The sequence below is a fragment of the Gobius niger genome (genome assembly GCF_951799975.1).
Source record: "Gobius niger genome assembly, chromosome: 21".
NCBI lineage: Eukaryota > Metazoa > Chordata > Actinopteri > Gobiiformes > Gobiidae > Gobius > Gobius niger.
Window position 1 is genome coordinate 8,279,916 of NC_136872.1, and position 14,266 is coordinate 8,294,181.

Here is a 14,266-nt window from a genome sequence, read left to right on the forward strand (position 1 = left end):
AAACGAGGAGGTATCCGGGCAAGACTCGCAGCTAAGCTACACAAACTTCGATCCCTATTATTCCCTGACTAATGTTTGTTCTGGAGAATAAAATGGATTATATTCCTCTGCTACGCTCTTCCCAGAATATGGTGAAAGACTGTTGTGGAGAAGAGGGAGCGGAGGGAGCTGTGCAGGAGGTGACCAGTGCGGGACACGACATACCCTGGAGGCGGTGCACCTTTTCAGAGGAGCACTGAAGGCAGTACTCCGGTTTCCCCTACCTCCAAATACATAATGGTTAGGTTGGTCCACAATGGCGGCACACTCAGTCGCAGCGGCTTAGGACACACCCACATAATTATTTTGTACTGATGAAAAAATATGGCACTTACTTACTTTAAAAAGTAGTGTTTTTACTTTTCTTTATGTGAAATAGAAAATCTTTCTTGCAGAAATCTGTTGAATTCTTCAACTATAACATAACATTTATTTGAGATATCTTGTATTCAATCAAACCTTAACACCTGAACAAATGGTTAGCAGCTACTATTTGGGACAAAAGAGAATTCCTCATTGTGAGTAGTTCAACAGCAACTATGAACAGGCGATATAAAAAAGTAACCGACTGTTAGGCTGTGTGTAAAGCCTTAGATAGCATCTCACAAGCCCTTTGTTCTCCAGCTCCTCGTACATCATTTCTTTAGTCGAGCTCAAATGAACACAAAACCCTCCCTGAGCATGCATTTTTAACCGTGATATTGGAATAAGATGAATATTTGATAAAGCTTTAATTTCACTCTCTTAGCCAGACTCTGTTTATCTGGGAGTAATGAAACCTTGGCGTTTCTTCGGAGTCGATTGGACTGCGTATTGGGCGTGAATATGCGCTTTAATCAATTTATACACATTCATCTAAACGGCTGATTCCTGCTCTCGCTCGGATTGGGCAGCGTGCCTTTTGGAACCGCTCTCCTTGCTATTGTTGTGGGCATGTTAATCTCCTGGAAAGGCACCCGTCCACTATCACTGACACAAGCGGCAAATGAATTTAGATTTGTGTAACACAATCTGCTGCTTTCAAGTGCACTACTTTCTCCGCTAATCTCATTCCAGCGCTCGGCCCGCCTCCACTCGGCTGCCATTATTTTCAAAGCTATACGATTCAAATTAGGAGTGACAGCAGTAGGGATGGATGTTTGCCTGTTGTTTGGCTTGCCTGGAATACAAAGGCACAGAGCAGATTAAGAAACTGAAAATACAAAAAAATAAAAAGTTGAAAAAACACAGGCAGGCGGCTTTCAAAGTGAAGTCCGCCCCTGCAGATGACCTGAGCTGGAGGGAAGACAGCGGTGAAAGCTCCACAGCACTTGTCCTTATATCCCTCCACTTTGCGTCACAGCAGACTCGCTACCTCAGAGTGCACTTTCAAAGTTACATACTTCTGGACTAAGTTACGTATGTAAGACACAACAGTACAAAAAATCACTGGTGACATGTGTAGGTACAGGAAACAAGAAAGTTATTACACATGTAAGTACAGGTAATTACACATTAAAGTGCAAGGTTAATAAAGGAGTGCAAAGTGTAACAAAGGTGTACAACGTCTAATAAAGGTGTACATGGTGGCCATACCGCCTTTGCTCTGCCCAATCCCACCAGACCTTGGAAGCTAAGCAGGGAAGGGCCCAGCAGGACTTGGATGGGAGACCGTTTGGAAACACCAGGAAGCCTAGCGAATGTAGTGTGTGAGTGACTGAGTGGTGGTGGTCGGAGGGGCCGATGGTGCAGACTGGTTGCCTCGCTTCCGTCAGTCTACCCCAGGGCAGCTGTGGCTACAATAGTAGCTTACCACCACCAAGTATGGAGTAAACAATAGTGCAATGTAAAGCGTCTTTGAGTGTCCAGAAAAGCGCTATATAAAACCAATGCATTATTATTATTATTATAAGGTGTAGCTGCCCATGTTTTGTCCGTCATATAGATGCGCCATCTTTATAAAGGGCTTTCACCGCATAACCAATGCACAAATACACCATACCTAATGTATAACTACACGTCAGCGTGGGCTATAATCTAAAATGACACACTATGTACACCTTTATTACACGTACACCTACATGTGGTGCACATTTATTAAATCTTGCACTGTGTAAGTACCTGTGTAATGACTTTCTTGTTACCTGTACCTAGACATGGAATTTGCAGGCTGTAAACTAAAGCAGTGGTTTTCAAGTGGTTTGGCTTCGAGACCCATCATTACTCTCGGATGACAAGCCACGACCCAAATAAAAATCTAATTTACCATATATCGTATAAAATATTGCATTTTCCACAGATTTCGTTTTTTTTTATTGATGAAGCAGTAGATATGCCTTCATAATCAAAACAACACAAAAACATTCATTTTACCAGACTCTGGTAGTGTTGCCGTGCAGTTTCAGATTGAAAATATTGAAAAATATGTTCCCTGAAATAGGATCGCGACCCACTGAAATTGGTTCCGTGACCCACTTCTGGGTTTCAGAAAGTGGACAGCATTTATTGGTCACTTAAGCTGAGATTTATTCATAAAGTTTGTCTTGTCTATGTTCTTGAGTCGCATTATTATCAAAAAAGCAAGTAATATCAGTCATCTTTCTGACAAGTTAATCGCACCAGCAACCAGGAACCGGAAGATCATCCGATAAATGCTAAAGATCTCCTGCACTTAGCAACAACATCACAACTGCTTGACTGTTTTATACAATGTTAATTATAGAGGAAACCCATCGTCTTCAATTACACGACACTTGCATATGGTTGACAGACGAGTTCCAGAGGTTTTACCCGATCATAAATTAAAACCGGGTGACTCATAGGCAGAGAGGTTTGTGGCCGACAGCACGTTCCCGCCGCGACACATTTCAAACATGTCACTCGCAGCTGAAACACAAATGTGGTTCACGGCAGAGGGACCGCGAGCTTGGCAACAATACAGACAGTTTTATCGCTGACGCTGCTCAAAGCGCGTAAAGCTTGACAGGACACGGGCTCGTACGGCCACATGTGCGCGGGGGGGGGGGGGGGGGGGGAGGAAGGGGAAACGGCAAACGGATCAGTCAAGAGTGAAGAGCAGTTCCTTCCTGTCAGAGTCGGGCCGGGAGAGGATGACAAATCATGCACCGAACAAGCTGGCCTGTCAGTGGGCATAGAAGCTCCCGTCCGCTTCCCCAATGACGTTTTACTTAGGGTGGTCATGCGTCTGTCCGACATGCTCTCGCTCTCGCTCTTGGAATGTTCCGCAGTGTGCCTTTACTTTGCCCAAACATTAACATTTCATTCATGGATAACAATTACACTTTACACTTGAACTTCTGCGCTCCTATTTGTGATTGCAGCTTTATTTGTGCTTGTCTGGTACGTCTTTAGAAATTCTCTTGTGCAAAAACGACCCCGTGGTTAAATACTGTTTGCTATTCTTCACTTTGAGCACGTCGCATTTACATCTGCTAAACCACCGGAGACAATTACTATGTTAATCCTATTCTCTCAATAGCATTTGACTTTTAAAAAGCCCTGTTTGTTGTTTTGCACCAAAGCGAGTTTACTCCGGTGTGTCTTCCACTTCCCGCTCCGCGCAGCAGCCGTGTCTTGGATCTTTGCCCGCAGCCCTGACAGGCCGGTGCGGGAGGCTGCGCACCGAGGGGCAGAGTCCAGCCTTAAAGCCGCACAGAGGGGAGACTGTTCTCTCTCTGATCACTGCTGCTGTCTGCTGAAGGCTGAGGAACGAGAGCTGCGAGGGAAACTATTGTTCTTTCTCTGTTGCGCCTTTTACAGCTCAGTTTGCGACAGCACAGAGTGACGACTCGTTTTGAAATCTAAACCTGGACATGAATGAGAGACTGTCAAGTTTGGGGGTAAATGCTCTCTGAGCGTAGCAAATAATGTTTGGCCAGGCATGCATGCAGGGTTGTATTCGTTGCATTCACACACCAATGTGCGCAAACACTGGAGGCAAGGTGGGAGAAGTGTCTTGCCCAAGGACATAATGACAATGTGCACCTGTGGGATTCGAACCGCCTACCCTCCGGTCACAAGATGACCCGCCCAAACCTCCGCGCCACTGTCCCTTTCAAACCCTGGTGCTCAGACACAGCAAAGATGACTTCTTTGAGACTTTTCTTCGGTGATAGATATTTCAGTGTATAACTAACAAATCACATTTTCATGCTTCATGTAAATAAGCAACCTTCAGTAGTGGTTTATTCCCAGTTATCCTATTATTAATGTAATGGAAAAAGTATAGCTTCAATATTTAATAGGCGTATATCCTGTGCTATCCAATCTTTTTGTTTCGGGTTAGCAGCACTTAGCCCATCCATCTTATCGCTGGCACTGTTTATGAAGATAATTGGATTTGCATGTTAGATGAATGTGTCAGATCAGTCTCCACATATGAAAAACTAACCCAAGCAAGAATCAACGACCTGCATACTGAGGTGGACAACATTGCCATCTCTAGTGCGCTGGAACGTAATCTCATCCTCAGAGAGAGAGAGAGACGGCGAGCTTTGAACTCCTCTGACAAATGTGTGAAGGGCACTCAGCGGGAGGCGGCGGGGAAGTGGGCAAGGCAAACGGTGACGGATGAATCGGCGACAGTCACAACAGCCCTGCCGCGTGCCGCCGAGGTGAGCTGTGCAATAACACTCGTGACGGCGGCGCCATACTTTACACAATATTTAATTAGCGAGACGTGACCCCCGCGCGACAGGTCAGAGGCGCTTGCGCTGTCATCGTATGTGACGGTATGAAAGGTCTATTTGTCAAGGCTTCCATCCGCACCAGGCGAGGCTGTTTAATAAGTGTCTGTTATTAAAAAGGACAACGCATGTGAGAGGAGCAACACAAAGGAAGGGAAGGTTAATGTGAACGCTTCCATCACATTCATCCCGTTTGAGTCTATACAATGTGTTCAAGGTCATTCCCTGGAGTTAAGGGCAATTTCATGTCTAATCAAAATCAACCAATCGGATGACGTTTATGTGCAAGGTCAATACAACGCTTTACCGTTCTGTACACATAAAACAACAAAGAAATATTTCACCTCAACAACCTGCGACACTATGGGGGAGGAAAGTCATGTTTGGTCTGAATTAATATTCTTAGAAAAGTGGTTATGAAGAAATGTGGGTTTTAGAGAAAATGTTTTACTGTCAAATATCATATATATTTTTAACTCATAAATAAAAAAACCTGACACTGATTATAATTTAGCAGACATGTTCCAACCAATGTCACAATCAAACCGCTGGCTTGTTAAAACCCCACTTGAGTGTGTGGGCAGTGTGGGAGCTCTTCACCAGCTCTCTCCTCTCATTAATCATCCAGCACATATAAAGCGCAGCACTGGCCCTTCATAGCGGACTGAGTCAAGGTTAGCCTGGTTTGGCCGATAAACAGTGGTGTTTGGAGGGCAGTTAGAGAGGACAGAGGGAGGCTGTGACAGCACCTTTACACAGGCCTGTCCCCTGCGCCCTCCTCAGAGAGAGGGCAGAGGGGGCAGAGGGGGCGCGGGGTCAAACTGGGAGACATCATCTTTCGCTCAGATCTGCGTGAAGCTCCGTGTGCAACAGGCTCCTGCCGCTGTGCAGAACACACAGTGTGTAATCCTCACCTTTCCCTTGTGCTGCTCTAATCCTGGTGATCTGTGCTGCTCTGAGGCTGACCCGCTTCATTTCCTGTGCTGCTGACAGCGGCCGCTCCGGCATCAATATCCTCTCGTTAGCATGCCTGTTAGCGCAGACAAATGCCCGCTCGTGGCTTCTCGTGCACGCTCCTGTTGCTCAGCAGGGCTCCTCTGTCCATTAGCATCAGCATTAAGATGCAGGGGAGACGGCTGGGTGCCTCAAGTGATCACCGTCAATTACAGCGCAGGGGGAGCGGCCCCCGACCTGTCAGCACATCATCAGGCCGAAGATGACCAGCCTGACAGCCCAGCACAGGCACTCTGCAGACTTCAGTTTCCTCTTTCTATGGGCCTGGGTTAGCGACATGTGCGCCACACTGAAAGTCAACAGAGTAATCTTTATGGAATGCTTTATCACTTTTTTGTATCTTCCAGGACATTTCAAAGAATTAAATAACAGCTTTCAGATTTTGCAAACACAGCTGCCTGCATCTAACTTCATACCGAACATTTGCATGACAGTGTTGATTGCCAAGTTGCTGTTAGACAGTTGCACAAGAGAATGGCACATCCATGAAAGAGATGAGAAACTGTTGAAGTATTGCCCGCTGAAAACTCTCTCCAATTTCTCTCCAAAATACACAGTACAGCCAGAACAGCACCATTATCATAAATTACTATATGATCATCTGCATTTCAAAGATTGCTGACTGTGGGTTCAATCGACTGTTAGACATTACAGGATTTTGCTGGTGCAACTGCAGTGTGGTGTAAATAATAACGGAGGAAACCGCAGCCGTAGTGAATGGTCAGATTCCCATCAGCAGACAGTGTTGCCTTGCGATGTCTTTTGTGTTCTACTTGTGCTTGTTGACTGGAGCTGCTAGATAAGAGCGATGGCTGCTGTGCGGAGTGCAGAGCTTGGCCGCACTCCTGTTTCCCCCGTCACTGCCTCTAAACCCGGCCCAGCTCCTCGCCTCCTGCCAAACCACCATCAGAGCTATCCGAGCGGGGACATCTGTACAGCAAGGCACCGCGCCACACTCTCTGCTCCTCCGGCCGCCCCCGTGCAGCCAAATGCCCATCACACAGAAACCCACACAACAAGCCGCCAGTCACCAGTCACCACATCTCAAACTAATGCATCACAAGTGCTTTCAAATTCACTACGATTGTCATTAGGAGCCTGTCCTCGGACTAATGAATTGCATTAGCATTCTCCTACGCTGGTTTTTAATTACAGTAAACTCTAAATAAGTGGCCATTTAGTGAGCTTTTTAGGATGTTTATTGACAGCAGCACCAGCGAGTTTGCATAATGTGTTTTCTGGCCGTGGCAAACTTTTGAACAAGCTTACATTTTGTTAAGTTTAGTACACTGAACTACATGCCAGTTTAACAGAGCACACTATTTGACCATAGATTATCTGTATGTGGCAGCTAACATCAAAATAAAAAGAAGCGGTGCACAAATGTAACGAATCTGGACAGTTAACAAGACAGCTAGTCTGAGAAACTTTTCAGCATTCATTAGCCTGCTCAATGTGTTTTTCTGAATTTTTATTTGCGGACAGTTTTTTTCACCTGCGGCAAGGCTTAGAAAGCCGCCCCATTCTGTGGTTTGACTGCGGACCTGGCAACCCTGAGGCTCAGCGAGCTAATGGCGTTTCTGTGTTTTCTATGGCATCTAACTTCCTCTGTTTCCTGTCATTTTTTTAAACGTAAATTAGAAATAATTTCTAATTCAACCGCTTCAACCGCCACCTTAATGTGGTGGAGGAGTTTGAGCACCTGAATGATCAGGGGGGCTCTGTTGTCAGGGGCTTGGTGCCCCTGGTAGGGTCTCCCATGGTAAACAGGTCCGAGGGGACGGGTCAGACAAAGAGCAGTTCAGAAGCCCCATATGAGAGACCAACAGGCCCGGTTAGAACCATGAGGCCGTCCTCCTGTGGTCCCACCACCTGCAGTGGCAGCCATAGGAGCCGGTGCAATGTGATTTGGGCAGCTCCAACAGCTGCCCCCACGACCCGGCAACAAACAAGTGGAAGAAGATGGATGGATGGATGGACAATAAAAATGTATAAAGGTCACGTCAACAGTTTTGATCGTTAGCAACAAATGAACATCAGCCTTTAGCATTAAAACTAAAACATACATTAATACACAGAAGAAGCTACAGCGAATGCTTTAAAATACAAGTGAATATCCACAATTTTCATGCTGCTTATCACGAAAGTGTTTAAATATATTTTCATTTCAATGAGACACGACTAAATTCCCTTCGGAGTTTGGAATAAAGAGATTTATTCCTAAGGGGGTGTGTGGAACAGGACAGGAAATGCCCTGCAACAGAGCCTAGTACAATGAAATCGTAGAAAAGTTGCAGCTAACTTTTAGAGGGTGTTGAGTTCTACTCCAAGCTTTTGACCTGACCCCAGCCCACACCATTTGACCTCAGCTGAGCATTTTCAATTTGCTACAAGCATGGAAGCTAGCAAGCAGTTCTGCCCTACCGTGTCTATTCCCATCTCTACCTCCACCTCAGCTCCTTACACTGAATGTGAGAATCTTTATTTGAGTAGTATTCATTTATCTTGGTCGGTAAGGTTTGCCGCTTTGAAATACACCTTTATTCGATGTTCATCTTCTGACCAACATGCAGCGGTCCAGCTGAATCTCTTGGCATTAGCAGCACGAGGAACCATTTCCTTCCTCATCATTTGTTTAAAGGGCACGCTCTCGGAGCAGCTGGCGGGCAGCGGTGGGTTCAGGACGAGGCCAGTAAAGGGCTGTATATCAATAACGGCAGCGTGAGTCAGGCTTGCGTACAACACAAGGCCAGATTCAATTCATTTGGAGGCAAAGCGGGGCACGACCTGGGCGGCTCTGATCAGGCACGTAACGCAGGTCCACTGTCGACTATAACGCCAGAGGAAACACAGATGACATTTGAACTTGGGAAAAAAAACTTTGCTACCATTTGAACTTACCTCTTTGTCATTGCACAAGTACACATCAACCTGAGACGCATACAGACGGAGAGAGTGCCCGTGACATTTAAAAACAAGCTGCCAGAGTCTAAGGCTGAAAGCTTTATTGGGGATAGGGAGTTTTTTTAGCTCCAGTTTGTTAGCATTATCAGAAAGGTTTACAAAAAGCACTTGTAGAAAGATTTCTCACGGACACTTTGCCAATATGTATCCCAGTTGTCAGCATTATGCTTTTGAAAACGTGTGCAGCCATTCCTGTGTTGGACTTCAACCATTTTGTCTGTTGTTTTAGTCGAGTTTTACTTTCTATCTGTTGAACAGTATAAGCTAAAAAGTGGGAAAGATATGCTAAACAATATATGCCTGAAATGACATAAACTACTATCTGCTTTTAGTTGATAGGAGTGCTGATCATCATTTATAACATCATTTATAATATACAACTACTTGAATTAATTAATCCGGATAGTGATATACTGCTTCTGTTTACTCTCTGGGTGTTCAATGGTTAAACTTTGTTTTTCTTTTTCACTTTATTTTATTTTATTATTTAAAAAAAGGGGGATGGAGACAAAACAATATGTATGTATCTGTAGGTATATGTGTATATGTATATATGTGTGTATATGAATATATTCGCCATTATGTCTAAACAAATATGATTGTAGATACACTACTTGGCAAACTTGCAATGTACCGTCTCATATCTCTCAATAAAAACATAATTGAAAAAAAAAAAAAAAAAAGAACAGTATAAGCTAAAGCCATATGAATTTGTTTCCAGTACAAACAATCAAATCACAAACCTGATTTTGCCCCTGCCCTCGGAACATGTCGCAAAAGTCAAACAAGAATTCCTAATCTGACAGGACATAAGAAGTTTATCATGCACAATATGCTTTTAAGAGCTGCTTTGAAGTCGTATTACCCGAGTTACGTTGCGCAGTGGATGAAATAAGACGGTGTGAGTAAGACTGACCTGAGTGGAGACATCAGCATCTCGCTTGGTCCGACTTTGGGAGAGCCACTGCGCTGTCACCGTTTGTCCCTGGGGCAGCCCTGCAGCAGAACACAACATTAATAACTAGTGTGAGCCACGTTCTCTCGCGGGATTTGCTAATACTCACAGGCATTATAACAAGGATCAAGCTGGTCTTTTGTATTTTTACGCCACAGACCACTTCACCGGACTCATTCTGGTCATTTCAATACTCTTATTGTCTTCACTGCAAATCATTTATTTTCTAGATTAGTGGTTCCCAACCTGGGATTGCAGGGGGGGCAGAGCTTTGCCTGGTCAGAGGGTCAGGTCTAAAATCATCCAATATGACTGTGTAAGGACTACAGGTGCATTAAAAAAAATCCAATTTCAGTTTATGTGTTTGAAATAGACTTATTAGCAATTATTATCATGTTTTGATACATTGGTGGGGGCCACAGTTTTGGACTGGGGGGCGCGGCCCGACTACATCAAGGCAACAAGGAAAAAAGGTTGGGAACCACTGTCCTAGATGAAAGCTAATGTTTGTTTTAGCTTTGCGTCTTTCTTTGCCATGAGTTCATGCTTTTTGTATGCTCAAAACTTTGGGCTAAATTAGTTTTACCTGTTATCCACACATTATTTTAAAGCTAAAGCAGACCAAACATACTTCTAATGCTTAGCTAGAGTCCTGCAAATAAAGCATGATGAAGAAGACTTCTAATGTTTGACTACCTGTAATCAAAGTAAAACAGAACTATCCCCATGAGAAGAGGCTGGTGGGATCCCACTCCTCGCAAAGTCCCGTACGGAACTAAATTCTTGCATTTTATTATTTTTGCTGTGCTATTATGCAAGTCTTTGGTAATAACACTAAAAACATCTTAATCACTTTGTGGGTTAGAAAATGCAAAATTGATCGAAAACAGCTGAAACAAAATATTCGGTAGATTCACTTTTCAAGATTTTCAAGTTATCTCACCGTAAGCCCCTCCCATCCCCCTCCTCTCGCCCCCCTTTGCTGCAAGAGTAAAAAAAAAAGAAAAGAAATAGTCAGTGTGTCTCATGCATAGAGCTAAATAAGAGCATGTTCCTTAAAAGGGCAAAAAGGCGGGAGCCCCGCCCTCGCGGGACGTGCGGCCAGGTACGAGCCTCCACAGTGCTATAGAGCCTGTCAATCATAGACTTAGGCAAATGAAGTGTCTTTGGAGTCGCCCATGGCCACCAGGGGGTGGTATAACAGCAATGCTAGCTCCCCACCATGAGGACCAAAGAGAAGCGCTTTCCTCGTCCATTGGTCTCATGTGACTGTAAGAGATGGAAAGGAAAGCATTTCCTGGACCTCAGGAGGAGCTTTTTGGAGCTGCCGCTGAGCTGCTGAAAATAACCACTGGGAAAGATTCAAAGATTATTCAAAGATGCGATCGGGGCTCGGCAGAACACTCCAGGTCTGTTTATGATGTAACATGGTATAAAGCTCTGAAGTCGATTTTGCATAAATCACCCTTCCCTCCCTTCAAGATATAACATAATGGATGGAGCTTATAAATCAATGCTTGACACAACATTAGATCTCTTCGATCTCATCAGACTGAAATGAGAAGCCCTGCCCCGACACAACTTTCATATCCACTCCAGGGAATGTTTAGCTCTCATTACCCACTATACTCAACAAGATGCATATCAGGCTTCACTCTCAATAGATATAAAGTCCTTGGTGTCGGATTCAGAATATAGACGTTCTTTAGTGATGATGCGTGTCGGCATGTTTACAAAGTTAATAACAGAAGAGCCTTTCAAACCACCAGACGAGACGCATGGGGGACCGGGGGCGAGGCGTTTGCTGGCTTTATTTTGTCAAAGCCGATGAGCAGAATCAATAATAAGCTCAACATGGGGATCAGCGCGGCAGCATGACTTAGACTGCCGCGTGTCTCAATTATTTTCTTCCCAGACACAACCTCCATCCCCGAATTGCAGCAGCTAATGAGCCACCACCGCGCAAGCAAAAACTAACAGATTTGCACAAGGTCCACGTGGCAAAAGGCGGCTGACCAGTCCACAAAATGCTCTCAAATTGTCACGAATACTGGCTTGCAACAAATAAACGGTCAGGACATGCTTGTTTTGGTGAGTGCTTCGGTGAAGATAAATAATGAAATGGTTGCTCAACTTGACACTTTATTGGAAAAGCTAACCAGAACATTTCTCTCTGCCAGGAATAAATGCTGGAGGAGAAGTTTTTGAAAGCCACAGGGGGGAAAAAAACTAATATTTGTGCCGCACATTTATATCTACAAGGGATTAAGTTGCTGCCACATCATCACCCACTCTTTACGCTGTTTAATAAAACTGACTGTAATACTCTGGAGGCCTGGCCAGTCACAACCGCATTCCATTTCTACAAGAATAGAAATAACGGGGAAAAAAGTAATGCACTTTGATAAATTTTCATATATATTTAACAATATCCATCATATTAAAGTCCAATATTGAAATCAGTCAGACTTTTATTCGACAGCGGTGCTTTTAACTGGTGCTGCACACAACGTCCAGCACAAAAGCCTGGACGGACACCGCATTAGTGTCGAGCACAGAGCCACTTTGCTCTCATAAGAATCCTTGTTGAAACTGCCAATGACATTTAGAGGCAGTGAAGCCCTACTGGGTCTTGTCCATTTACGTCCATTTACTTCCTTTCAGGCGTCCCATGGGATCAAAGCCCAGTGAGGGGGTAACAATAGGTCCCAGCGCAGACCCTGCACTGCCCTCTATCTCCGACACGGGCCTAATAATAGAGAATTACTAATCTTTGTTTTCAAATCAAGATGAGACGATTTATAAATGGACTAAACTAATTCACTGCGACTACACGGAGAAGGTCCAAATAGTTATATAGTTATATAGTATACAATATAGTTTGCAGGTTACATAATAAGAGTCCTATAGTTGTTGCTTGCAGGAGACTATATAGTACCTAAATAACAGTGTGTAATTTGCTAATTGTGGCCGTTCAAACGCTATGTTTTGTCTGGTAAGAGGGCAGAATATGACTCATTATGTAACAAGCACTCAAATTATGAGATTTGTAGCCACAGCTAAGTGAAAAGAAAAGGGCATCCATTCTATAACAACAACAAGAAAATCACATATTAAAATGATGAATTTTACCAAAGCCCACGACAATATGCATTGCCAGTTGATAGGATTGGTGCGGCTCCAGTTTACTGACTAAGAAGCAAACGATTCAGACCAGCCACCATAATGTAACGCGGGATAATGTATTCTCACGTACTTGGCTGAAATGATGTGCAGAGAAGTAAGTCGAACATGAAAGGCTGTATTTAAATGATCATTTACCGTGGCCAGCTGTATGTCGCTCTCCCACCGCGCGCATGCCCCGGAGACTGTGTTTGTGCGAGCGGATAAGACGTGGATCCAATGAGCGCTTGGCTAAAGTGAGCAACCATGTTAAGGATGTTCGCGCCATCCAACCGCCCTCACCCCCACTGCCTCCATTCTTCCCTCACAGAATGGGGCACAGTGGATTACAGCACACACGTCGCCCCGCTGTCCCGCAAAGTGATAGTGTAATTGAAAAGTCTGAACAGGGGGTACTGAGAAAAGAGTGGTTGTCTGACTGAGGTTGGCCAGTGTTTATAAAGAGGCTCGAAGCCTTGGCAAACTATCCTCCATCATTTAGTGGAGTGATGGAGGGCCTCATCCTCTCAGAGCTAATGTCTGTTGAAGCTATTAGCCCGCCTTAATGTCGCCTGCCGAGGGGAGCCCATCATGGCGCGCACTCCAGTCTGCGCGGCTGTCGTTTGTTGATCTTGGCGCTGAATGGATATTGAATGCACATGTTTCTAGGCCATTCTTCGACCACTAATGCAAACATTGTCCTGACCTCATTTCAAGGCTAAGGAGATAGAGTGTGGCTCTGGGTAACTACGTTATGGATCAGACAGTCAGCGATTAATATTTATATTCAATCAATAAAGTCTTTTCATTTCATGACCACTAAAAGCATGTTATACATTTACTTTGGAAAAAAGAAATTCATCTCAAAACTGGAAAAACAATTGCTTTGTGAACATTACAGCGCTGACTTAAAAGCCTTGCCACAGTATTTTGCCAAAACCTGACATAGATATGCAAATTTAGGAGCAATGCTGTTTTATCTGGTTGTGCATTTTCTTCAGGAACATGAAGAAATGTCCCTCATATTTAATTCCTGCCCAAATGTTGACGTGCAGTCATGTCCCAGTCGGCGTATGGCGGTCCCTGATTGCCACCATATCAAATCACCAGGACGTGTACAGAAAACTCAAACAACATGTGTGGTATGTTTGCTTTAAAAAAGCCTGGAGAAAAAAGTGCTCTATTGAGACGGGATTTAGCATGAGCTGCTAATCTCTGTGACTAAGTCAACACCTTCTGGAGCAGCACCTGTTGAATGGGAAACCAACCTAATATGAGGCATTATAATTCACGTCAGTCAAGCGGAAGCACTCAGACATCAAAGCTACAGAGAGGCTGTATTTCTATGTAACACTAAATATGTGCTGTTTTTTAAAACATGCGTGGCCTTAAAGAGACACAAACCAAAGAGACAAAGAGAGGCCGCTGGCACAGATAGACAGCCACC

General features: G+C 44.3%; 1 protein-coding gene across 1 annotated transcript in view; it reads right to left on the bottom strand.

Moving 5' to 3' along the window:
- Positions 1 to 14,266, bottom strand: part of adam19a (ADAM metallopeptidase domain 19a) — a 140,885-nt gene that overhangs the window by 111,846 nt on the left and 14,773 nt on the right. The window contains exon 2 of the mRNA XM_079580729.1: positions 9,619 to 9,698. Within this exon, the coding sequence (XP_079436855.1) occupies positions 9,619 to 9,698 (80 nt within the window). The remainder of the gene's footprint in view (positions 1 to 9,618; positions 9,699 to 14,266) is intronic.